Source organism: Bactrocera neohumeralis, chromosome 4, assembly GCF_024586455.1.
Source record: "Bactrocera neohumeralis isolate Rockhampton chromosome 4, APGP_CSIRO_Bneo_wtdbg2-racon-allhic-juicebox.fasta_v2, whole genome shotgun sequence".
Lineage (NCBI taxonomy): Eukaryota > Metazoa > Arthropoda > Insecta > Diptera > Tephritidae > Bactrocera > Bactrocera neohumeralis.
Genome location: NC_065921.1, coordinates 83,336,936 through 83,364,662, shown reverse-complemented (window position 1 = coordinate 83,364,662; position 27,727 = coordinate 83,336,936). Strand labels below are relative to the sequence as shown.

Below are 27,727 nucleotides of genomic sequence, written 5' to 3'. Positions count from 1 at the left end.
ATATTTTTTTTAATTTATTAAAATAATGTTTAAAATTCATTATAATAATTTGCAAATTTATTATAAATATTTTCATATTATTTTCCTTGCTCCTTCTTTACTACAACTATATGTATATATGTATGTATATGTAAGTGTGTGTATAATGTACAGTAATAATACAGTAATATAACTTAGCGCTAATTTCGTAAATAAATACAAATACACTATCCACTTGCTGATGCAGACGCTGCTCATCATTTACCTATATGTATTTTTACCGTTATTTATTTATTTATTTTTAGCCTATCCAAACCGTCGACGAAATTGAAAATTTTTTCAGATCTAGCTTATGCGCTCTTGCTGTTTTTTATTTATTTTAAATTATTGTTTTAGTTTTTTTTTTTTTTTGGTATTTCTATTACATTATATACTGGCTCACTTGTTTTTGTAACTCTTATTTCATTTACTGGCTGCTCTTCGCTTTTTGTTTTCTATTTTTCTTTCCAATTTATTATTTAACTCATTTTCGCTTTTACTTTTGCCTTTTCCTCTTGTTTGCTCACATTTACTGGCGCTACACAATCTGCAGACGGTTAAAACAGGTACAACAACAACTAAACACTAAACGCTAAAATCTATGCTTAATTCAATGAATGCCCAACGCATTGTGTTTTCCTATGCTATTTTCATATTTCTCTTTAATTTTCGCTCTCACAATTTTTGTGAGCTTTTAACACGCGCTTTTTACTTCCACATCACTTATCGTTTATTATTTATCTCTCTTGCTGTAATATATTTTCCTTATTTTTCTTATCAATTTCATATTTTATTGTGTTTCCAGCGCTTTGCATTATTCTTATTGTTTCGCATTACTCTCAAAAGCTTTTGATTTTGATGCTTGAAATATTTCCTTGCCGGCCAAATACCTATACAAAGCTAAAACAACAAAAACATGTTTGGAAAAGCAATAAAAAGTGAGATTAAAATTACAATACAAGCTTACGAAGCATAATCTACAACTTATAATGAGAAAGAAAGAGAGAGTGTGGTAGAGAGATGGAAGGAGTAAGCGAAAACTAAACAGTTGCGCGCTCGCTAACTGTAAGTGCGCCAACGCTGGCAACTCATATACAACATGCTAATTTAAATCACTTAAGCCTAGAACGCCACGCCTATAAAGCTTCGTCACATCTACAAAGCTTCACCGCGCATATAAAGCTTCATCACGCCTTCAAAGCTTCGCCACGCCTATAAAGCTTAGCCGCGCCTTTAAAGCTCCACCGCGCTTATAAAGCTTCACCACGCCTATAAAGCTTCGCCACGCCCCAACCATCAACACAGCTGCCAACGCACCGCCAGCCACCGATACAGGCGCTTCAGCAGTCACTCTAAATGCCGCGCAGCGCCTGTAGACCCCACAGCGTCACCGCACTCAGCGCTGCGAACAACGCCCACATTTGTTGTTGCAATTGCTGACCACCGCCTGTTACCGCTATGCCAGCCAAAGTGGGCTTTTGCTGCTCGGCGGCCAAATTCTCGGGTACATCGCTAGGTATTTCATTGCTCATGGGTGAATCGTGCAGCGATTTCTCCAACGAGTCGGGACCCGAGTGCGTTTCGCCGATATTCTTCACCTGCACTACGGGCGGTTCGTGCATAGGCACCGGCTCGTGACTGGTGGTTGTGGGGTTTGTGGTGGTGGAAGTGGATGTAGTTGAGGTGGTGGTTGTGGTGGGCACAAAGGTGCCGTTCTCAATCCAGTAGACAGGACTGAATTCCAGTTTGACGTCCTTCAAGTAGCTCTTGCGCACCTGCAAGTATGTTAAGTTTAGTGAAAAAGTACTGCAACCAAGCTACAACTACTCACCTCCGCTGAGATCTTGCGTGACACGCTATCCTCAATGCCATAATAGAAAGCGTAGAGCTTGGCGGAGTAGGGCGCTTCGAGCGTCACATAGTTACCCTTGAGCGTGACATTCAATGCGGTGCCGGGCCAGAGTTTCGTATGCACTGATTTGGTTTCGGAGCGTTTCTCAACATACTTCAAACCCCATTTGACTTCGACGGGCACTTTGACATCTTTCTCATAGACTTTGGTGGGTAAACCACGTGCTACGCCCTCATGCGAACCCCAGTATTGTATGTAGTCGAATTCGTAAGTCATCACGGACTCTACCAGTACGTACATATCACCACGGTTGGCCAACACGCTGGAAGCTGAAATTATGGAAGAGTTAGAAAGATGAAATAATTAGTTTCAACAACTTCAAAGATTTTGAGTTCCTATAAGACAAGAAAACAAAGCGAGCTTTCAAGTTCCAACCCCACTATCATACTTCATTCCCACAACTTACCCAAATCGGTTATGTTCTCACGCATATCCAAACGTATGTTGTCCAATTTGATGTCTTTCAACTCATAACGGAAGGGCTCTGTCTCCACCAACACCTCACCCTCATCATAGTCCTTGTCACGACCATTCTCAATCACCTTGATTTTACCCAAACCCAATGGATCCAAACGGCCCAAGTTGTAGTCCGCGCCCCAATGCTCAGTGCCGCTCTCGCCGCTTGCTGGCGCCTTATGCCGCCCAATGTAGTCATCCTCACCGATACGTATGGCGCCGATGGGTATGCCAGCATTGAATTTACGCCAATGCTTCCACATAATCTTGCCGAGATGTCCCTTATTCACCAGCACATCGAACTGTTCGTACTTGCCGTGCTTGTAATGCGCTGCGACGCAGACATGCGACTGCAGTATCTTCTCCGTATGGCCGCTGGTGGTGATGCCCTCGATGGTCACGCGACACACATAGATCGGATAGTGTTCATCCTCGGTTATGTATTTGCCACCCTCGACCGCATACTGCAGCTGCTTCGTATCCTTGGGGTCGTATGTCTCCCAGACCAGTGTGCTGGAGGTGACCAGCTGGCCGAGCTGTGTGGAAGCGTTTGTGTAGGTGAGCACCGGATGTACCGAGGCGCTGCTGGGTGCAATCAAATGCATCAACAGTATCGTGGCTGCCAATAGTAGTGTGTAGCAGTGTTGCATTTTGTGTTTCGGTTGTAGTTGTTGGCTTTGTCTGCTATTTCTTAACATCGTGCACTATCCTTTCGCTGTGTGTATGTGTCTCTGTGAGTGGTACTCAAGTAGTGCTGATTATGCTTGAGCGGAAGTTGATAGGACAAATTCAATTTAATTCACTATATTGTTGTTGTTGCTCGTATGCTATGCTTTTGATTGATTGCTTGATTGTTGAAAGCTGTAAAGGGAAGAAGGAGTTGGAGAGAAGTGGTTAATAGTATCATAGAAGAAAAATATACCTTAATTCTATATATTGTGACCTAAAATACAAATCAGTGTATCATCAAAAAAAAAAAAAAACGAAAATCGCTGTCAGACATAATAACCAATATATAACCACTTTATAACTAAAATTCAAATTATATTTCAGTGTGTGATAACCAATATATACCCATTTCATAACCAAAACTCAAGTTGACGCATTTTCCTATCTATCCTTTCTTCGATGCCTGTTTAATTGCTCACTTAGGTAAAGCCATAGAAATGCTTACGTTACACTAATGTATAAAGATTTTTTATCGCTTTCGCTTAATTGATTTTATTCTACGGCATTTGGTTAGTAATCGATATAGCAATTAGGATACATACATACATATCTATATATAGCAACCAGTTTCGTGAAAGCTTTATTTCCCACAGAAAATACTTTAATTGTTGCCTCGAAAGCAAGATGATGGACAAGAAATTTCGTTTTGGAATCGCATGGCTTCATTTGTTGGCTTCCCTCCCCTTTTTGATACCCAGAAGGAAGCTTACCACTCATTTGTTCGGACAAAATGGTCTAGAGAACCTACATACATACATATATTAACTGCTTCGGTTCATCATAAAAAAACTCAATTCTCGACAGTGAATTTTATCGCGAAGTTCCACCATGAAAACTATTCTCATGAAATCCAGTAAGAATTCAAAAAAAGTTCTAAAACTTTTAAAGACCTCAACTAGCAACTAACTGAGAGTTTCTTCTTCAACTGTATAGAAAAAGTATCAAGAGTTTTGGGACTGAACATCAACCCCTCGAAGGCGACCATCGTCCCGTTTACGATACGCAGGTCCCTGCCTGGCCTCAGGAACCTAACCCTCTGAGGCAGAGAGATGAAGATGACTAACATGCCCAAATATCTTGGTCTCACGCTAGATTTCATTGGTATGCAATCGGCTGGCTGGTAAATTTTGAGGTTGCAAGCCAAGGACTGTCAGGTAGTTACACAACATCATCGTGCGACAGATTATCACGTGTGTAACGGTTGCTTGGTCCTCGAAAGCATCGCAAACTTCAGTAGGACTTCAATTATCGCAGCTACAACGAGCCGCCTGCGTCTGTGTGTCGGGTGCCATGAGCACATGTCCCACGGCGGCGCTTGAAGTCAAGCTGGATCTCACCTCGCATCACCTAGTAATCGGTCGGGTAGTCAAACACACACTGCTCCATATGACAGCAGAAGAGTTGGGAAGAGTTAAGATAATCTCTTCCCAGCGCTTGAAGGACTCAATTGGCGAAATACCACAGGCTCTTCTCCCAAGGAACAGCATTACCAAAATTTTAAACTTCATAAAGAAGTTCCAGGTTATCCTCAGCAGTTAGGCTGAATGAAATGATTCCGATTTCGAGCTAATGCTTGGGGATAGTACAATCAAGTGTTAAATCGACGTCTCAAAAACGTCGGAGGGAATCGGCGCAGAAGTCGCAAGACCACATACTAAACTTTTCCATACCTATTGGAAGTTTTCCGAGCATATTCTAAACAAAGGTCTTTGCTATAAGTCGGTGCGTAGGGATAAACCTCCAACGCAACTATCTCATACTCAAAGACAGTCAAGCGGCCCTCAAAGTGATCTCTGTGTACGATATAAAATTGCTATTGGTGCAAGAGTTTAAAGAACGGCTGAATAGTCTATCAGAACGTAACCAAGTCCACCTTATCTGGGTGCTCGGTCACAAAGATATGGCCTGCATTGAACTGGCTGATGAGCTCGCACGCTCCACAGCATTCACAAAAGTGGTGGAACCCGAACCTTTCATTGCGGTTGGTCTCCATACCATAAAGTAGCTGTTCCGCAAGGATGAAGGAGTGAACAGAGGGGTACACCCAGGCATGCGCCATGCCAAGTTGCTAATGGATGGTTATAACCTTAAACGATTGGTTTAAATATGTAATCAACCTCCCAAAGGGACAAACTCAGGCTACTTGTCGCCTTTCAAATTGACCATTGTAAACTCAAGAAGCACTTATATAACATAGGTCTAGCTTCTTGCGCCGGTTCTGCGACATGGAGCCTGAAACTGCAGAACACCTACTAATTGAAGGCACAGCAGTCTGTAGGCGCAGGATAAAAGCCCTTGGATCCATATTTCCAAATACGGATCTCAGCGCCTCAATAGCACCTAGCAGTGTATTGGAACTTATCAATATGCTGAGGCCACCATAGACCTTAGGTCGCGGTACAATCCTCATTTATTTATCTAATCTAATCAGTGACTCTTATATGCTTTTTGGCTTAAATAAAATATTCAAACTTCTATCTTGACTGTTTAGCAGCCAATGGAAGCTCCTATACAAGTTTCATAAGCCATGAAGCTCAAAAAAGAGTTATGTGTTACATGTGTTATTAAATCTGTATACGAGTATTCTATCAAAAAGCTGCTAAAATTTCGACACATCCTTCTTTCGGACTGTCTCACTTTGAAAGGATGCTTTCTGCAATTTGAGAGATTATTATCTGTGCAAATGCCACAATAGCACTTCACTCCACACTTGCGGCACACAAAAACTCCACAGAAGTCGTAATTGTGTGCAGTGTTGCATTGTACAGCTTTTACCTCTCCTACTGCGCCATCCTGCGATGTTTTGTAGTTGTAGTTGGTATCTATGAATAACTTAAGTGAGTAAGAAGTGCTTGAGTGCCGCATTGTAGAAATATACAAGGCCTTTACTAGTTGCTACCGACAAATTACATCCAAGTATAGGCAAATTGCACAAAAGGATAAGATGAATAGGAGAGTGACTGCGTAAGAGGAAGTGAGATAGTGGAGCCATATGTAAAGCGAAAAGCAATGGAATTTCCGCTTCAAGCGAGCAAATGCAGTAAAGTGGAGTAATATTGTGCGTAGCCAGTGTTGGTAAATAAATTATTTCTTGTTAATAAAGTATTAAATGTATTTAAAGATATAATGTGTAGGTATAAAGAGTTATGTACATACATATTGTTAATAAAGTAGTCGTATATCTCCAGTGCTACCAATCTCATTGTATCAAATCATATAGTTTTGGAAAGGTAAATATATTTAAAGGTATAATATGTAGGTATATAGAGTTGTATATTGGATAGTTGAAAAAGTCTTTTCGTATTTTGTCAATAGCTGTCGTTGCAGTCGTATATCTCCAGTGCTACCAATCTCATTGTATCAAGTATATAGTGTTGGAAAGGTGAGATTCTAAGCTTTAACCAAAAAACAAATAAATTCGAAGAAGTCGAAAAGAAGTTACAGCTGTTCAAAAATGAGTGAAAATTTATGGTCGCCTTACTATTTATGGCGCTACAAGCCATAGAATTGAGTACCTACGAAGCTACTTTTATAGCCACATATAGTGCAAGTATCGTGTCCATTTATTACAAACGAAATTGTAAATATATATATACATATATGTATATGTGCATCTATATTTGTATTTAAGCTATATTGGCGCGCAGGTGTCATATTGTTGGGAATATTGCCTTTGTTGGCCTGTCTGGCAGCTGGTCAATCAAGCCATAGCCATTGATCATTAGTTGCGCCAATGTCAGACAAATCCCCAGGAAGGTGTTATGCCTTATACTAACATATACAACCACCTAAAAACAACTATATACTCATATGGCGACAATATGACAATACATTGTATGAAGCAACGATTTCAATGGCGCCCACCTGTGCTCTGCCAATATGAGCTTTTCTTTATATAGGTAATATAAACACAGTTTTATACGAATATATACTTATATATGTATGTATGGATGTATGCATGTAAAAATGTATGTATAGTACATATGATATGTCATTTGATAGCCAGCCATTTGTTAAGGCGACGAAGCGCTTAATGGACTTCATTAATAAAGTAACTGACTTACATAAGTATATGTTACATGTATGTGTATATACACATTTGTATACAAAGTACATAAAAGCTGTCAGCAAAATAGTTGCCATTGACTATTGGCAGTAACTTTGTACAACTCTTATACATATACATGCTTGTAAATACATACAAACATCCAACAAAACTGCAACACTTGTTCATCAAAGTCCATTACAAACACCGGAAGTTGCTCATACAACAAAACGCCTACCAAAAAACACAAAAACAAAAACCAGAATGAAAAACAAAAACCAAAAGCAACAACAAAATAAAAAATAAAAACAACAACAACAAAAACAAAAATCTAAAAACAACAATAAAATTTTTCAAAATATGTACCCCACCAGCTCCATCCTCCCCAACAGTTGAGGCGTTTTAATGTGTTCATTAGACGCCGGCGCCATTGTTTATCAGCTGGTTTTCATGTCCGGTGCGCCACAGCAAACACTTACACACACACATACATATATGTGTTGAATTATACAAAATATTTCTACGACATGCAACATGCGTGCTTACCACAACAACACCAAAATCAACTAACAAAACTTCTACACAGGACATACCAACGCTACAAATTGAATGTCCTGTTCGAGTTGTTGAGCGAGCAAGTCAGTCAAATATGCATACAATGACAGACGCAAATGCTGGCGTAGGTATTTTTGAATCGCAATTGTCCAACAGTGAGCTGACGAGTGTAATTTTGCGCTGTTGCAGGAAGTTCTTGCATTGACACTAGTAAAAAACGGACCAGACTTGGACCAGTACAAAAAGGGATACTTATATTTTACGGCAAGAAAGCTTATTATGGTTCTTCTCCGACAGTGAGCTGACGACTGTAATTTCGCGCAGCTGCAGAAAGTCTTTTGATTGGCACTAGTAAAAAACGGACTAGACTTGGACCGGAACAAAAAGGTACACTTATATTTACGACATGAAAGCTTAGTATGGTTTCTGGAAGGCAACGGTAGTGCAGAAAAGCTAAAATCTGAAGTTTCACCTTCCATAAATAAGTTGGATCTGAGTACTATGTCCAGTATTTTTAATAAATTATTGCGTTTTTAAGCATTTTTCCAATCGACATTGATTTTTAAGACTTTCTTAGATGGAAATTATAAAATTTCTTCGACAGAAAGTGGTAGAACTTGGAAAGAAAAAGATCAAGTTAAAGTAAAAAAAATAAGGGTAACAGTAATATATATCTCGACTGACTTTAACAATAAAAATTAATTTTGTAACAATAACTATAACATAAGATCTGGCATCACCGCATGTCTACATAAGCCACAAGAAGTTGAAAGTCATACCTAGATTTCTTTCTAAACGAACCTAACCGAAATGTACCAGTTACTAATATCATAAATAATATTTTTGCAAATCAAAACTACTGCCTGGGAAGACTACAGTGCTCGTACGACTACTCGTTCAAGAACGTACTTATGTCTACTTCGGTGCGTTTGAGTGAGCAAACTCAATTATGTCTAATGCGGAAATAAGTGTGTGTGGATGTTAGGTGCTTAAGCTGGGTAAAGGGTGTCGATATTAACAAAGGAGTAAAATTTCGTAGTAAACATTGCTGACTGAGCGTCATTAATTTGTTTGTTTAAGGACTAAGGCGCCAGTGGATAGCCAGACGGTGAGCTAGTAAAAAATACACTGAGAAATATTTTTTTAAAAAAATTTAAAAACAAAATATAATTAAGAAAAAAAAGAATTTAAAAAAATAATTTAAAAATAAAACAATTGAAAAAAATAATAAAAAAATTAATAAAAAAAAAAAATAATTTAAAAAAATATTTTATTATTTTCAAAAAAATTTTTTTTTTTTTGAAAAATGTAACAAACACTTATTTGACAAAGATATTGTAGAATTATTGCTTTTAAGTTGAGAAAGACTTTTAGAACTCTTCTAACTTAGTACTTTCTATAAACTCTGAGTTTATGTAATCTTTGAGATTGACACAAGAATATCTTCGTTTTTATACCCTGAATAGAGTACCGTGAGTTTGCCACGAAATTTGTAACATCCTAAAGGAAACAAAAGATTTTCTATAAAATATATTTGTATATAAATGGTCGGTGTGTCCAGCTGAACTGATTGAGCCATGCTTGTTATTTGTATATACATATGTTCGTGAAGTAGTCCCTCAGTTTTCGAGATATCGTTCTGAACTTTTGCAAAAAAATTTTTTATCTCTAAAAACCTGCTTATTCGTTGGAACCGCCGATATCGAATCAATATTGCACATAGCTGCCATACAAACTGAGCGATCGGAATCAAGTGCTTGTATGGAAAACTTTTTTTTTGGAAAAGATATCATCACGAATTTTTGTGTGAATTATTTTCCAAAGACATCCATATAATCTCTGAAGAAATTGTTCTGATCCTACCACTGTATCATGTGTCAAAATCAAGTCCTTGTATGGCAAACTTTTTTATTTGATGATACATCTACTCGAAATTTGGCATAATTTATTGTCCAAGAGGAAGGTACAATCTCCGAAGTAAATATTAAGATCGGACTACTAGATGATGTAGCTGTCATATAAACTGAACGATCAAACTCAAGTCCTTATATGGAAAACTTTTTCATTTGACGAAATATTTTCACGAAATTTGGTGTAGATATTTATCTAAAGCAAGGCTACAATCTCCTAATCTATGGTATAGATCTGATCACTATTTCATATAGCAACCAAACAAAGTGACCTTTCAAAATCGAGATAAAGATCTTTTTATTATCTTACAATACTTTAAACTATGAGAAATGCACCAGTGAAGCCTATTAAAGCTTCGGTGCAGCCGCAGTTAACATTTTGTGTTTTTTTTTTTGCAAATTAAGTCAAAATTTTTTTTGTATATTTTGGTATTCGGTAGAATTTTTTTCCAGTGTATTTTGGTATTCGTTATTGTGCGGCACTTTGCGTGTTACTTGCTTATTTGCGACACTGCAATAATCGTATTGACAGTATTATGACGGTTTTAAATTGCATTGCTTATATGTTTGTTTGTTTGCCAAAGGAATTTCTGGAAAACGAGCTGGTCCAAGTTTTAAACGGCAGAAATATGATGGTAAATTAAAGCGAATCACATAACAGTTAATTTTTTTTTATGAAAACGGATTCTAGAGTTTTAAGATATTATTTTATAGGTAGAAAAAATATTCTTTTTATGTAGAATAATAATCAAATCGAGTATTTTAAGAATATCGAAATTTTTTTAATAAAAAATTAAGTGAAATTTTATGACTTAATTCATATCTGAATCTTATGATAAATGGCGGAGCTGAGAAAACTGGTATGTGGAGCAGCTTAAAAAGTAACAACTGGAGCTCTCTTCAAATGCGCTAATCCCAAAGAAGAGACTCGCAGCGAAGGTTCGACTCTAGATACCGGTGAAAACATTAACTCCAGGCTCTGAAAACTACCTGGGCTCATCTATATTTCAAATACGAGTGGCAAAGTGTGGTAAAGAATCATGATAAAGCCTTCGATATCTAGTTTCAAATTTCCTATAAGTTCGATGACATAAATTTCAATAAAATCTCATGTGTCTTCTAACCTAGTTAGTCGAGTTCAGGGTAAGGTTTGAAGTCGCTAGAGGAACAAGAAAGAGTATCAGCACGCAAAGAAACATATTTCTAGTGCAGTTTAACTCTTTACAGTGAGAGTCCGTTTTTTATATGTCTACAGTCGAATAGAGTTATCTGTCGCCGATTTCGCCGGACATCCCTGAGAACATCAATGAAATGAAGTCTGTTTAGTATTTCATACAACTTTTCCTGGTGAATTAGGTTCGCGTTCGGATTCCTAAGCTTAACTCTTTTGTCCATCCGACAAAATACTTAGATTCTCGCTTGCCTAACGAGATCGCAGCTTTTATAGTGAAGGCGTTGAAGAATTAAGCGACTTGTCTGACGTCGAGCTAATTGATCTTATATACAAACCAGAGCTTTAAGTTTCGTCTTTACGAGAAAATGTTGTGCAAATAATCATGTTTTATATTAGCCTATGGTTAATTAAGTGGCGCAGGCGAACATTAATAATTTTTTTCTTTATAAAATGGCATATATGGCTAAAGATCGCCTGCATAAAAGTTAGTCTTACAGCAGAAGTCTGGGTTGGTTGCTAAGAATAACTTCAAAGTTGAGCGCCATAAATTAAAAATTACAACAACAACTAAAAACATGTAAATAAATACTCAAGTATGCTCTTTAGCTGAAGACAATTCTAGTCAATTGTGGAGCGAGCATTCCAAAGAAAAGATGCACCAAATGCAACATTGTGTGCTGTTGGGAGCTCATTTATAATTGACTTAATTTATTATGGCAATATAATTTCTTTTCAGGATAAGCAGTGTATATAGTCAGAATTCAGGGGTGAGTAGTTTGGGATCCTAATAATATGAATAGCTCTGGCGCCGGAAAATTACTATTATTTTACTTTGAAAATTCGTTCGAAAAAATATTTCCTCAGATGGTCAATCCGTTGAGTACAATTTTCGATGACTCGTTCGAGCATGACACGCTTGATATTTTACTCCAAGGCCTGTATCGAAGCGAGATTATCCGCATGGAATTTAGACTTTAAAGTCTGAGACGTGATATCACAAGATCTTGGCCAAGCAACCGGCCCAAAACGTGAAATTATCTGCTCACTGAAATGTTTTCTCCATGAATCTCTTGATTGATGCGATGTGTGGCAAGTGGCGGCGTCTTTTTGAAACCAAATGTCGCCGAGATCACGAGCTTCAAATTTAGGCATCAAATATCGGTCACTATGGCGCGATACCGGTTGCCATTGACCTTTACATTCTCACCGGCATCATTTTTGAAGAATTACGGACCGTTGATTCCACCGGCTCACAAACCACACGAAATGCTTGTTTTTTCTGGATGAAATGGCAGCTCTTGAATCTCGTCAGGTTGCCTCATCGCTGAACGAAATTGGCTCGAAAACGTTGGATCTTCTTGAAGCTTTCAAAGAGCCCATTGAGCGAAACGATGTCGCTTGCGAAGGTCAAGCCACTTTAGGAGATTTCTGCATGTATTTGACAACTTCTTTAAAATAGAACCATGAATCTCTTCCACCCAGAGTTCAGAAAAAGTTAAGGTGCTGAGAAAAACGTGTGCTTCAACTTTGATTTGTCTTTGTCCATTCTTGGAGTCAATGTCTGGAAGATCTGTCCTTTGACCGCATAAATAAGTTACATTTCTCTAATGTCTCGAAAATCTCTAAAAACATGCAGCACTGCCTAAAAAAGCAGTCCGACCTTTTAAAGTGAATCAACAAATTGGCTTGTTGCACTTGTGGACCCCAAAAGCAGTTTAAGCAAGCAAGTAGGAAAAGTCATATCAGTGGCAGCACAGAAATATTAACCAAAAATAATCAACATAAATTATAGAAGCAGTTAAATTCCACACACACACACACAAACTTACATTCACAAATACATACATAGAAAGTTGCAAGTAATGTCGCCTGCCACAAACTTGTGCGCGCGCATGGCTTGAGAAACTATTGTGGGGGATATACCCACAATAAAATTACAACAAAAATACCAAAAACAGAAAAACGAAAATAACAACAAAGCGGCAAATGTGTTGCATGTGCCTCACGAGCGATGCGGCAGCGATTGCAAAATGCACGAGATTTTCAACAGCGGATAACGGCAGTGCAGCAAATGGACGTTATAAATTTCGGTGCGCGGATGCACAAATGTATGTACGTGTGTATGTGTGGGTACAGTAAGCTCTACAGTATTGCTGGCTGGCAGCGTTTGGTCATAACCACGAATCAACGATGAGGGTCACAGTTCAATGGAGCTCAATTAAATGCGAGTTTGCAGCGGGCGTTGCAACAGTGCAACGGTGCAACAGTGGCAGCAGCAGCAGCTAGCGCAGTGGCAGGCAGTGGTGCACAAAAAGTTGTTGTTGTAGCAGCACATTTAACACCCTTGTTATTGTTGTTTCTGTTATAGTTGCAGCATATGGTTATTGTTATTATTTTTGTTATAGTTGCAGCGTAACGTTATTGTTGTTTTATTGCCGTTATTAATATTACTGTTCGTTTTCATGATTGTTGTTGTTATTAACACTATAATGTATTTTACAATATCCATATGTATACTGTTATATGTACGTATGTTTATCCATACATACATATGTTGTTGCAAATAGTATGTGGCATTCCGCCCGCAGACCTTTCACTCGGCCGCACTATGCTCATAAATCTTGTGACACTCCTCCAGGGTGCCAGGGCATCACTTGATGGCCCAATGCATGTTAAATGAAAAAAACTACACTATGAGGTATATATGTATGTACATACATATGTACATATACATATAAGTATTAGGGTATGCCAAAAAAAACTTTTTTTGTTTTATATTAATGTTTTTGTTTGCTAGAAAATTTCGAGAATATGGAAAATATCGATCAATTTGAGGCATACATACATATGTATATAAAAATATAAGGGAGGGCTAAAATTGTTATTTGATTTTCAAGAAAACTTTTAATTTTCTTGTTTTAATTCAATTTTTTTATGTTTGCTTGAAAATTTCGAACACTTTGAGGTATATATACGAATATTAGTGCGAGCCAATTTTTTTTTTTCAAAAAAACTTTTAATTTTCTCGTTTTATTTTAATTCTTTTGTTTGCTTGAAAATATCGTATCCCTTGTAAGATATAAACGAATATTAGGGTGGGCCAAAATTTTTATTTTATTTTCGAAAAAACTTTGAATTTTTTTGTTTTATTTTCATTTTTTGTTTGCTTGAAAATATCGTACACCTTGAAAGATATATACGAATATTAGGGTGGGCCGAAATTTGTATTTTATTTTCAAAAAAACCCTTAATATTCCAGTTTTATTTTACATTTTTTTGTTTACTTGAAAATATACGTATATAAGGGTGTGCTTGAATATTTTTTATTTTAAGTTTTTTTTTGTTTGCTTGAAAATAATTGTCTGAAATGGCGAAAATAAATCTGGAAAAGTTTAACCCTTAATAATTTTATTAACAGGTGGTATAAGTAACAACACAGAAATATTTACTTATTTTGTCATCAAGTACAATTATTCTTATAGAAGTTTCAATGATTCATAAATATAATTTAAAAAAATTTTTTGTTTAGTTGACTCGTTCAAAAGATATTCAAGACAAAAAGTACGAAAAAATAAATAATTTTTTTTTAGTAAAAAATTTCGAAGCCAAAAGCAAACCTTAAATCACAAAACTTAAATTTTTTATATTTTTACACAAAATTTTCCCTTCAAAATCATAAATATTTTTTTTATTTTGTGTGATTTATTGTGTTTCTATATCAAAAATTCATAGAAAATATCATCTAGTACGAAAAATATGTCATTTTTTCTAATATATGTAAATAATTAACTATTTTTCGGGAAATCGAAAAGCACAATGCGCCATCTTTAAATATTATTAGAACCCAAACTTTTCAGAATGTTTTTTGTCATTTCGGACAATATTTTCACGTTAGCCAAGAAAAAATTTAAAAAAACATCCCACCCTAATATTAAAATACATGAAAAAAATTTACTCAGCCTAATAAATAAACCAGAATATTTTTTGTCATATCCGACTATATTTTTACGGTTTCTATGAAAAAGTTACCCACCCTAATATATAAACTAGTATTTTTTTTTAATATCTATAATTTTTCTAATATTAAAATACATGAAAAAAATTTACCCACCCTAATATATTAAACCAGAATTTTTTTTGTCATTTCCGAAGATATTTTTACGGTTTCTAAAAAAAAAAATTGAACAATATCAAACTCATCCCAATATAAGAAAATATAATATGAAAAAAATGTACGCACCCTAATATATAAACTTATATGTTTATACATAGATACATACACAATATGTAGACTTTTGAGTTATACTGCAGTGCATTTGAAATATTAAACTTTGTAATGCAGTGTAAATATCATGGGAGTTGCTATATATACATGTGTATGTAAGCACTTATACATACATATATGTATGTACATATGTATGTGTGCATTTCGAGTGATTTAATACCATTGTGGCTGCACTCATTGAAATGAGAATACACTCACACAAACCTGTAAATATATATACATAGACTTGGAAAAGCACTTTCTTATGAAAATATATGTATATATGTACATATGTGTGCGTATGTATGAGTTGTTGCAATAAATCATTTCTAAACTCGTTCATCTCTTAATTGCTATCGCACATTTTAAATCTGGCTTAATTAAACAATTATATTTTATTTGTAATTGCATTTTAATGTAATCTAAATGTAATGAATATAAATTGGTAACAATCAATTATTTACAGTTAATTCGCTCAATTTTTTCTCAGAAAGCTTCAAAGTTTTAGCAATTAAAGGGTTGCTCTGACAGACAACTGTAAAACTGATAGAACTGTTCGGTGGTAGCAGATGCTAAATTTTTAGATTTTTGTTGAGAGTGGTCTATACGAGCCGTTGTAAAAATTGAATTATGGACGTGGCACCGCCTAATAGTAAGTAAAATATCAGGACCTACTCGACGGATTTCAATCAAATTCGACACATAATATTTTTATGTTACAGTGCGAAAATGGGCGAAATTGGACTACAGTAACGCCCACTTGCCATATAACACTATTTTATATTCCATCTGATTCTTTCCTTTCCAGTGTACACACCAAGAAACAATTAATGTAACGTTATACAACTTTGCACAAATAATGCCTTCAGCATGTGCCATCTTATGATTATAAGTTGTCTACATCCAACAAAAATTGTTCAAACCCCTAGGTACAAATGTTTGGACCGCAGTATCTCTAGTTTAATTTTGACCGAAATTATCAGTCATTGTAAGGATGAGGATTCAAGGACAATCTTTTTCTGATAATGGTACATCTGTGTATCAAAAATGGGTTGAATCGGGTAAAAACTTCCCTGATCACCTTCCCTCTCATATATGTACCTAATAAAAAGATTTTCGAACTTGTGAGCAGGTTTTATTGATAACAAACAAATAACAAATAAAATGGATAAATTTGGCGAAAGCTTGCCCTAGCACCCTTATAAAAAACACGTAACATTCAGATGATTTTACGCCATATGATTGGTGATGGTAAGTGAGGCACTTTTTCTTAGCGAACATTTTATTAGTAAGTGGCATATTTAGGGTTTCTTTTTACTAGCAAACCTTTTGTCAAATATTCCGGTGAGTTTATGTATTTTCGAACTAATTTCTCACTTTTTTCAACAAAAAAAAAAAAATAATAATATTCAGTTTAGGTATATGTCTTCGCTAGCATGATTAACTGAGCACCTAAATGTAGGCAACATTTTTATTTTTTTAAACAATTGACATGCCTATGTTATTATATATAAGGTTTTTGTGAATTTTCGATTATAGTTTATTTCAAAGATTTAAAAAGAATTTAAACAAAATAGTCTTAATAACAAATAAAAACCGTAGAGACATATAAAATTGAAAAAAAGATATATATAAAAGTAATATATGTATATAAAAGTATACATTTAAAAGTTTTTACTTTTTTAATTTAAAGATTTTAATTATAATTAATTTTTCTTTCATAATTTTTTACTGATGCTAATAATTAATTTAATTTCAAAAATTTAAATTAAAAGAAAAATTAATTATAATAATTAAATCATAATTAATTAATTATAATTTTTTTTTTATAATTGTTAATATATTTTATAATTAAATATAATATAGTAAGAAAAAGTAATTATAATTATAATTATTAATTATCATAACTATAATATTATACATATTTAATTATAAAATACATTAACAATTATAAAAAAATTAATTTTAATTTTAATCTATTAATTATTAAGCATCAGTAAAAAATTATTAAAGAAAAATTAATTATACTTAAAAAATTTAATAATTAATTAATTATAATTTAATTCAAATAATTAATAATAATTAATTTTTTTGTATAGTTGCTTGTATATTTTATAATTAAATATAATTAATTAAAATTTAAAAATTAATTATAGTAAATTTTGATTTAAACTTTTTTATTTCAATTATTTTAAATTTTTTCAAGCATCGTTCACTTTATGTATATGTAGTGTAACATAGGTACATACATATGTACATATATATACATTTGGGAATCAAAAATGCGAGTACTTATTTATTTTCGACTCTTGAGATACTAGCTCATCTTGAAATGAAGTTTAAACATTTTTTAACAAACAGAATTAAAACAAAAAAAAACATATCCCTATAATACACGCTAATTAATGATTTTTTATGCCTTCCGGTGACTCTCCCCAGACACCCTGTTGCATGCCAAACTTAAGTGTTGAAGTTCATTGATAATTCACCAGCATTGCATTGTTGCATGTATTTATAAATATAATGTTGCTGCTGCCGTTTTATTGGGTCGTTTAAATTTCCTGCCTCTCTCCCCCTTATACACACACACACATTTTCTCATCACTTATTGAATTTACCTCCCATAAGTCGCGCCAGCTAAAAATTCGGATGTTGACTTTATGACTTTGACAGCATTTAGGGTCAACAGCGGCAAATTGGTCAAGTGACTGCAATGCATACCCGCATATAAATAACTACAAATTCACAGACATGCATACATACACACATACACATGCATAAATGTGTTATTTTGTATGCATTCAGAACCCATTAAGAATTATATGGATATGCGCTCATAAATGCGAGATTATTATGTGGGACTTTCCTGCGCTGTGTGTGTGTGTGAGTGGCTTTAATGGTGTTTATGTGTATATATACATACATATACTTAATGCATAAGTGACACATTTGTGTAAATGAATAAAAATATATAAAAAGTGTAATTGTCACTATAAACGCCTGATTGTTCGCTCCTACCAGCATATATCTTTGTATGTGTATAAAAAGTTTTTTTTTTTAACTTGCCCAGTTCACTGACCTTAAATACCGTAGTTATGTGACAAACTTCTGTAATTAACTCCCCATTTTATGCGCTTAAATGGGGAAATGCTTTTAGTGGTGATTGCTGTTGACAGACTTTTAGGAGGCAATATACCTAGGCGACCAAAGTACAAAAACTTTTTTCAATAGGAATATATTAAGAAGCCTCATATACATATATTATATACATACATACATATAGATTTCGATATAAAAAAGTTTATTAATTATTTAATATCTAAATTCTCAATAGGAACAAATTTACTTTTCCTATTTAAAGTAGTCTGAAGAAGTTCCAGTAATACCTGTAATCGAAATTCGCCAAATAATATCTTGTTTTGGTTTTCTTACATAATTCAAAAACATATAAAATATCTATAGTATCAAGATCTATAGTGTTTAAAATATTGCCAAGCTTTACATATTTCCCATACTATATCATAAATTTTATTGTCAACCAAAAACCTTCTAAAATATCTATCTTTTGCCTACATTTAGATGCTCAGTAAGTAATTTTAGCGAAGACATATACCAAAAATGATGATAACTAATTTTTCGCTGGTGTCATGGATAGATTTGGATGCAATAATAGCGTGTAAAGGAGAAGTAAGAAATATTTTCGGACAGATGATTAAAGGAACTTTAAAAAACATAGGTTAAATATTCTTTTAATGAACAAAAAATTTTTTACAATTTTCAGTATTTTTCAGCGGATACTTAATTTTATGCTTTAAATAGTAAAGTCCATTACGTATAACTATATTCGGAAAAGTTAAAAAAGTCTAAAACTTCTTTAAAATAAAAAAATGTTGCCTACATTTAAGTGCTGAGTAAGTAATTATAGCGAAGAAACCTACCATACAAATTTAAAAATTTCTTTAAAATAAAAAAATGTTGCCTACATTTAAGTGCTGAGTAAGTAATTATAGCGAAGACACCTACCAAAAAAGATGATCATTATTTTCTTTTCCTCATCTCATATACATATAATTCCAGAATATAAAGAAAATTTCATTGTTTTTATTCACTACCTTCAGTACTGAGGTTTATTGACTACTAATATATGATATTTGTGTTCAAAATTTTAATTTAATATGTTAAAAATATATTTACAAAATGTTTCGAATTTACAATTTTCTGTATAAACCCTAAACACTCTTCTGAATTCCATTCCATTATTATCGAAAATCTCTTAAATGAAACTCGCAAAAGACATACAAATCTAGCAACAACTTGAAATAAAATAACACGTTGCCTACATTTAGGTGCTTAGCAAATAATTATAGCGAAGACACATACCTAATTTGATTATATTTAAACCTTGTTTTCGTTGGAAAATATAGCCCGAAAACGAGAAGTTGTGAAATACATGAATTTGATAAGATGACAAAGGGATTCAAAAAAGATAGCTAAAATTTGAGGAAACATAAAATTTGAATTACTTTAATTTGAATGGGTAAAAAATAATAGATCGAATGAGTACTTTAAAAAAGTTTTCCATGAAAAATGTATAAAAAACTCCACAAGAAACCTAATACACTATTCCCGTCAATCAACTGCTTAAAAGTTAATTTTTGTTGCCTACATATAGGTGCTCAGTCAACAATTCTAGCGAAGACACATACCCAGGAAGATAGAAATTAATGGTTTGTCGTAGGTTTAAGTGCCAGAATATGATTTCGACAAGGTGTGAGTATGAAGAATTTTAAAATATTTTCAATTCGATGACTAAACGAGCTTTCAACAAATATATCCAATATACATATAAGGAGACAAAATATTTTAAAATAAAAAAAGGTATATTAAAAAAGAGTAATAAATTATTTATAGTAATATTAAATTATAAAACGGTTAAATAAAAATCGTTTGCATTTTTATAATTTTCAAAAATAGTTTTGAATTGAAGCAAATATGTTCTTGATTCGAATCATTCATCACCTCATTGAGTAATTATTTGAGAAAGTAAATTATATATCATATATTATCAACATATAATCTTAAACAGTAGATATTTTGCTGGCCTAACCTAAATGATAACTAAATAGCGCACTTCAGTTAAGTATTCTATAGAAAAAGCTTACAAAGCAGCTTCATTAAATCACACAAATCAGCGATAATAAAATTTATGCTTGGAAAGTGTGTCCTATTGACCCAAGCTCCAGTGCCAACTAAATGTCAGCGCGACAGCAACAAAAAAGCAAAAACTAAAAGAATGTTGAACATAATTTTGGCGCTGCCAGCCGCCATCCAAATTCATGTCCACCAAGAAAAGAATGCTTTCCCAACAAAAATCCGCGCCAACTCCCTTTTGTGCTTCTTTCACTGCCAAACAACTTTTTTTTTTATACAAAAGTTTGGGGTTTCTGGATTGTGTGAGCGCGAGTAATTATCATTACAGTTAATCAATTGAATTCTTACAGCGACCGCAGACAAATTGCTTGGCCGACCGCAACACAGACAGACAATGTACGACTAAACGGCGACTTGAAGTGCAACACAATTGTCTGGCATACAGCATAGAGCTTGCAACGGCGAACTTGCCCCCCGACAGCCGCAACGCAAAGTGTTGTAAGAGATTTATCTGCCGCAGCCATTGTTTATCAGCGCCAACCAACTAACCGAAAAAAGAAAGCAGCAAGCAGCGAACAACAAAAGAAAGTCACGAATTTTGGTTTTGTGTTCTCAACGCAGAGTTGCAACGAACTTTCTTTTTGCAATTTTTTATTAATATTTTTTTTGTGTTTTTTGTTGGTGAATTTCTTGCGGTTCCCATGAGTGCTGCCATTGTATTTTTAGTTATTCATGTGTCGGTATGTATTTTTAGTGCCTCTACGGAGTTGTGGGTGTGTTTTTTGTTTTTTTTTTCATTTTCCATACATAAATTGCTCGGTAAATTATGTGTTTATATACTTAATAAGGTTGCCACAATCATGTTATGAAAAAAGTCGTCTGTGCGTTCTCTTGTGTATTGTTGCATTTCCTTCCATTTCATATTTTTATAGATATTCATGTGGGTGCAGGAAAAAAAATTTTACATGTGGGCATAAGAGACCGTACAATTTTTTTTCATTTTAGTTTTTTTTTTGATTTTTTTATGTTTTTTGTGAACTTCCCAGAAGGAAAATGGCGAGGACATTCAAAAAACAGCGGCAATATTCAAAAGTGCTTGTCACAAGCAATGGAATTGTATTCAGTGAGAATGCTCGTAGTAAGCCCACAGTCGTGGAAGTAAATATGTGAATAACCCTGGAGTTTTGGAACTAAAATATGAGAAAATAAGGAATATTCTTTCAGTTGAAGGGAGTTTCTGATAAGATATTTCTTTTGGAAGGAATTTTCTGAGTATATATGTCATATACTAATATCGTACTAGGTGTCTTTTCTTGCTAGCTCATCAGCTTTACAGTTTTGACCTGAAACGCATTGGTAATGAGTTCTTTGCTAGTCACTTTTCTGAAGGCGCTTGCACTCCGGAGCTGTAGATTTACTGCGACCTTAATGGCTGCAACATCGGCCTGGAAGACACTGCTATAGCTAGGAAGTCTGAAACTGGAGATGGTAAAGAGCTTCTGACAGTAGATCCCTCCACCAAGCTTTGACCAATCCGGGAAGAAGCTCTCTTCTCCTCTTTTCCCACGGCATCTTCCCACCCGTATACAGTGCTAGCCAAAACTCTCTCGCAGATGTATGTTTAGAGAAAAAGCCTCCAAAGCTCGGTTTGGCAACTCCATGATCCAAGAGATCCGGTATGAAGTCAAAGTGAGTGAAGATTTCCGTGTGTTCAGAACCGTGCTGTTATATGAACCCAGCCTCTCTGAGTCTGATGACAACTTTCGCAACCATACACCTTCCGGCGATGACCACTGGCAATATTTGCAGGATGGCGTTAAGTGCCATGGTTGGAGTGGACCTTAGAATCACACATGTTTATGAGCGCCGCCCGTTGAACGTTCTCGAGTTTCTTTGCAAGTGTGGGCTTTTCTAGAGCCTTCCACCATAGAACATGATGGGCTTGACTATGGTGTGGTAGAGCCAGAGGACCACTTTCGGTCAATGAGACACCAGCTTTTGTTCGGATGATCACAGATGAGCTCTAAATATTTCACTGTGTCCGCTGGTTGCAGACGGATGTCTTCCATTCGCGACAGTATGCTCTTCCTGATTTTTGATCTATTTCTTATTAATTTCTTTAAATATTGTGTATGAATTATATCAAATCTTAGCTCTTTTAAATAATAATAATAATATATAATAAATTCTTTCATAAATCTGATGAGAATTACAAAATACTGCTGAGAATGAATGAAATATTAAGGCAACATTTATAATACATGCTCACTCCTTCGAATATTTGAAAAAAATAATATCTTTTTCCATCAAACAAAAAAGGTTTCAAAAAATATTTTCTTCTCAGCAAAATCCGCAATCACCTAATCTCATGCCCAGCACTGTACATTTTTTCTTCGAGATGCTTGATAACACAAACGTATCTCACAAGCAACATCTTCCTCAGCTGTTTACCAGACAAATGGTAAGCAGTTAAATCCACTAGACTGGCAGTCAGTCAGCCTGACTGCTACAACTTATGCACTTTACTGTTATTTTCAGATTACTGATTGCAATAACAGCAATAGCAACTATGAATGTTTCTACGAAAAGCAAGCAATTTCAACAAGCGTTATTGCTTAGAATACGCTGGTAGGAAAAAATGAAGCATAGTGAAATGAGGGAATGATATGCTTGTAGTCCACTTACGAATTTTTATAACTGTAAGTAACCATGTACTTAGCAGCGCTGTCGCTTTGCTGAGCCATATTCGTGCTAACTATATGCTTGCATTTCCATAATCTTAACTATTTTCCCCACATTATTCGTCACGTACACTTCTACTTTCAATTTTCCGCCTTCCTGTTGACTCAAGCTGGTTTTTTTTGGACTAGACTTTTCTTTGGAATTATGCTTGTTTATCAATAGCATTCTTCTATAGAAGAAATTAATTTCTCTCCGCACACTATTTTAGCCAATTAAGTGCTTGTCTGTCCATTCACTTGTGGAAATTATGTCGATTATTCATCGAGTTCTAATATCCGTCGTGTATGAGTGGGCACAACGAGCGCTGGAATCGTTGCCTTAGGCACGTACACGAAACTTCTTCACGTTTCACTTGCGCTACTGTCTTGTTGACTGTCCGACTTGTCACGGCGGGTTTTCAATAACTTTTTTGTTTTTTTTTTTAAAGGGAAAATGCTACTGTAACCATAATTGTATATTAAATTTTGAATTTAGTAGCGACGATGCTCGTGTAATTATGCCCTTATAATAATTACTTTTAGAATTAATGAGTTCTATGAAGTAAATTGAAGCTTGCATATTAAAATAAATTATAATTAAGCTTTCACAAGTAAGTATTACCTTTGCTTTCAAAAAATTGGAAAATCACATTTTTATACGCTTCTTCTAGTTTCTATTCTTTGTTTGGAACAAAACATACAGTGCTGGCCATAGCAATAATACCTACATATTCGCATTGAAAAGTATGAAACTCAATATTGGGCAACTGCTTAATAAAGGTTTTTGCTTTTCAAATTCAAGGTTTGAAATCACTGAATCTTAAAAAGAGAGCAGTAGCCAACTTTTGAAATCCCGAAAATTGAAAATTCAATAACAAAAAAAAAAATATTGAAAAAATTGTTGCATAAAATATTTAATAAAAATTATTCAGGATCCCGACATCCCGAAAATACGGTTCCGAAATTAAAATTCATCAAAGAGTTGCCAATTTTGCACAAAAATAAGTTAAAAAAAATGTGCCAAAAAATATACAAAAATTTTTTCGGGATCCCGAAATCCCTAAAATACAGTCCCGAAATTAAAATTATTTACGGAGTTACCTTTTTTCCCTAAAAATAAATTAGAAAAAATGTGGCATAAAACATTTTAAATAAAAAATCTTCCGGATCCCGAAATTTCGGGTTTCTAAAAATAGCGTTTATGTTAAAATTTCTACTAAAGGAATACCCAACTTTTCGAATCCCGTGAGTTAAAATTTTGTTGTTGAATTTGTGGCATAAGACATTTTTAATAAAAATTCTTCGGGATCCCGATAATGCGATCTTGAAATTTCGGGATTTTCCAAAACAGTATTTAAATTTAAAATTGTTATGAAAAAAGTACACAACTTTTCGAATACGAATATTCAAAATTTAACACAGAATTGCCTATTTTGCAAAAATCGCATAAATAAATTAATAAAATTGTAGCAAAAATATATTTTGTAGAAATTCTTCGGGATCCCGAAATTCCGAAAACTAAAAGTTGAATTCACAATTGCCTATTTTCAATAATACGCAAAAATTATTTAGTAAAATTAATCAAAAAATTTCGGGGTCTCGAAATCCCGAAAATTAAAAATTTAATTCACAGTTACCTATTTTCCATAAAACACAAAAATTAATTAGCAAAATTAATAAAAATTCTTCGTGATCCCGAAATCCCGAAAATTAAAAATTTAATACACAGTAACCTTTTTCCATTAAACACAAAAATTAGTTAGTAAAATTAATAAAAATTCTTCGGGAAACCGAAATCCCGAAAATTAAAGCTTTAATACACAGATGCCTAGCTATCATAAAATTAATTAGTAAAATTAAAGCTTTAATATACAGTTACTTATCTTCCATAAAACACAAAAAATAGGTAGAAAAATTAATAAAAATCCGAGATCCCGGAGTCCCGAAAATTAAAGATTTAATACAAAGTTGTTTATCTTCCATAAAACACAAAAAGTGATTAGTTAAATAAATAAAAAATTCTTCGGGATCCCGAAATCCCGGCAATGTGATCCCGAAATTTCGGGATTTTCAAAACGTCACTTAAGTTAAAATTGCTATTAAAATCGTAAAAAGTAATATTAAAGCAAAATATTGGCACTTGTTCTAAACAAGTAATCGAATTGCCTGTACACGTTGGTAGTAATTACATTGCAAACATATTTTACAGTAATTAATTTCCAACACCGACACATGCGCGTACATATTTCGTCTAACAGTGATTTATCAACGTTCAGTAATCTGAGAAACTCATTAATAACAGTTTTTCCACAACCCCTAATCATAGGGAAATGCATTACAAGGCACAAGACGGCAAATGCAACAAAGCCGGACAACATGAGAAACCACAATAAAAACAAAAATAACACAAAAACAATGACAGATAACAAAGCACAAGCGCCTTTTAATTAAATTAACAACACTTCCCATTTTTGCAATGCCTTCAATTTCTTAATTCTATTATTTGTGTTGTTTTTGCTTTACACTGCAATTCCCATTTAAATACTTTTATATGCATGTAACGGAAAGCCAACAACAATGCGGGCACTCAAAATTGCATTGGCAGCGATTTTATTTTCATTCTTATCGCGATCGACGCCAACGAGGCGCTTGCGGATTTTCGCCGGCGCTTTGCATTCAACGTGCCGCGTCCAAAGTAATCAATAAATATTTGTTGTTTGTTTTTGTTGTGTTCGTATAACGCTTTCTGCTAGCTACTGTTTCCAATAGCTGCGAGCGAGCAGTGGCAAATTGTATTTTTATTTGTTTTGCCGGCGAACCTTTGTGTGTCAAATAAATTAATCAGACAGCGAACCGGCCGAGCAGCTGACCAGGCGAGCCGCCAAGCCGCCGGCCGGTTTGTTGGCCATTGCGCTGAGGCTGTTCGGTAATGAATTTGCGCACCAAAACAAATGCCACAATTCACGTTGCAATGTGACACCGTCGTTTACGATTAAGCGTTTAAAAAATTTGTGTAGCTGTCATTGCTGACATTCTGTTGATATTGCACTCGTGTCATGTGGCAATGCGAATCACGTACGCTCGAAAATGTTTAGTTTTTGCGCAAAATCAAGAAATTTCATACAGTTCATGTGTGCATTCCAGTTTTTGGAAGTATGCAAATTTTTGTAAAATGAATGTAAGCGAGGCCACGTCAGGCTGACTTTGAAATTGGCAGGAGAAAAATTAAATAAATGTATTTGAATATAGCATATCAGCGAAAAGTGAGCTTATTTAGATTTGTGTATACATAAATAACCCAAAAAACTCATTTGTAATGTATTACAAGCAAATTTCAAACAATATACAAACTGTTCCCACTAGTAACACTTGTAGTTTTTTACAAAATTTCATCATAATAACGGCAGAAATTCATTTAGAGCAATTATAAATCAATTTAAAACAAAACTCAAACTGTTCTCACTAGTAATTTTTATAATTTTGGACGAAAGTTCAACGGAGAATCATTCTACGCATTCACTCTGTTACTTAAATTGTTATTAGTAAGTTTTTTAATTATTCCCAACAAAAATTTCAACTGTTCACAGTATAAAAAATACCGTGAGGCATTGGAATTAGCTTAAATACATTTTTATTAGCGGAAAATGTGCATTTGCATATGTACCTACATATATAAGAATTAATTGGAAACACATTATGAAAAAATTGCAAACAAAATACAAACTGTTCTCACTAGAAACACTTATAATTTTTTGAAAAAGTAAAGTGAATAATCATTACATGCATTCTTATAGCACTTAAAATTGTTATTAAATGTTTTTTTAACTATTCCCAAGAAAAAATTTAACTGTTCCCAGTCTAAAAAATACCTAGGGACATTAAAAATTATGATTTCTGATGCACTTTTGCATATTTCAAATAAATTTCTCAACTAGTTTTATACTAAGTGAGGTTTAGGAGCAATAAAAATGTTATCATTCCGATAACTAGTTAGAAATATGTACATATGTATGTACATACAACATGTTTTAAATTTCATGACCTATCATGCCTTATAAAATTTCAAGCCGTTGCCGTACAACTCAAGCACCCAAGGACGTGTTAACAAGCCGTTAAGATAATAATGTACATAGTATGTACATATGTATGTACGTATGGATGTACATATGTATGTACTTACACAAACGTATCTACTTTGCAGTTTTGGTGGTATTACAAGTGGTTCAAGTAATATGGCTGTAAATTTCGGCTTTGGTTGTGACTTAGCTGTAATTTATTTCGTTTTTATATGCAAAATTCTCGAACAAGTGATAACCAAAAACTGTTCCCACACAGTTTTAAAAACTGTTCCCATGTTGTGAAATATTACTGTTCAGCAAAATGACATTCAAACCACTTTAATTATGTCTATTTGTTAAAAATATCTGTTCCCAGTCGCATTAACACACACTTACATAGGTAACTAAAATCATAAAAGCACCTTGTGTGCCTTGTTGAGTACTAGTTTTAAAAACTGTTCCCACCTTGTGATATATTAACATTCAGCAAAATGTCATTTAAACTACTTTAATTATTCTTATTTGTTAAAGATATCTATTCCCAGTCGCACTGACATACACTTAGGTACTAAAATCATAAAAGCACCTTGTGTGCCTTGTTGATTACTCACAAAAGTTAATTGCTAACATTAAGCTGCTCTTAAATATTCAGCGAAGAAACAGTTTTTGGTTTATTTTTACAGTTATTGCGGCTCATTAAAATTTTCAATAGTTGCGCAGCAAAGCTGTTTCTGT

At 34.2% G+C, this 27,727-nt stretch overlaps 1 protein-coding gene across 6 annotated transcripts in view; it reads right to left on the bottom strand.

The window, feature by feature from the left end:
* Nucleotides 1-247: 247 nt before the first annotated feature.
* Nucleotides 248-27,727, bottom strand: part of LOC126755142 (protein unzipped) — a 114,467-nt gene continuing 86,987 nt past the window's right edge. For all 6 annotated transcript variants that reach the window (XM_050467509.1, XM_050467510.1, XM_050467508.1 and 3 more), the window contains 3 exons: nucleotides 2,337-3,247; nucleotides 1,850-2,199; nucleotides 248-1,793 (listed from right to left, as the gene is read on the bottom strand). In XM_050467509.1, the coding sequence (XP_050323466.1) occupies nucleotides 1,371-1,793; nucleotides 1,850-2,199; nucleotides 2,337-3,084 (1,521 nt within the window). In that variant the 5' untranslated portion in view covers nucleotides 3,085-3,247 and the 3' untranslated portion in view covers nucleotides 248-1,370. The remainder of the gene's footprint in view (nucleotides 1,794-1,849; nucleotides 2,200-2,336; nucleotides 3,248-27,727) is intronic.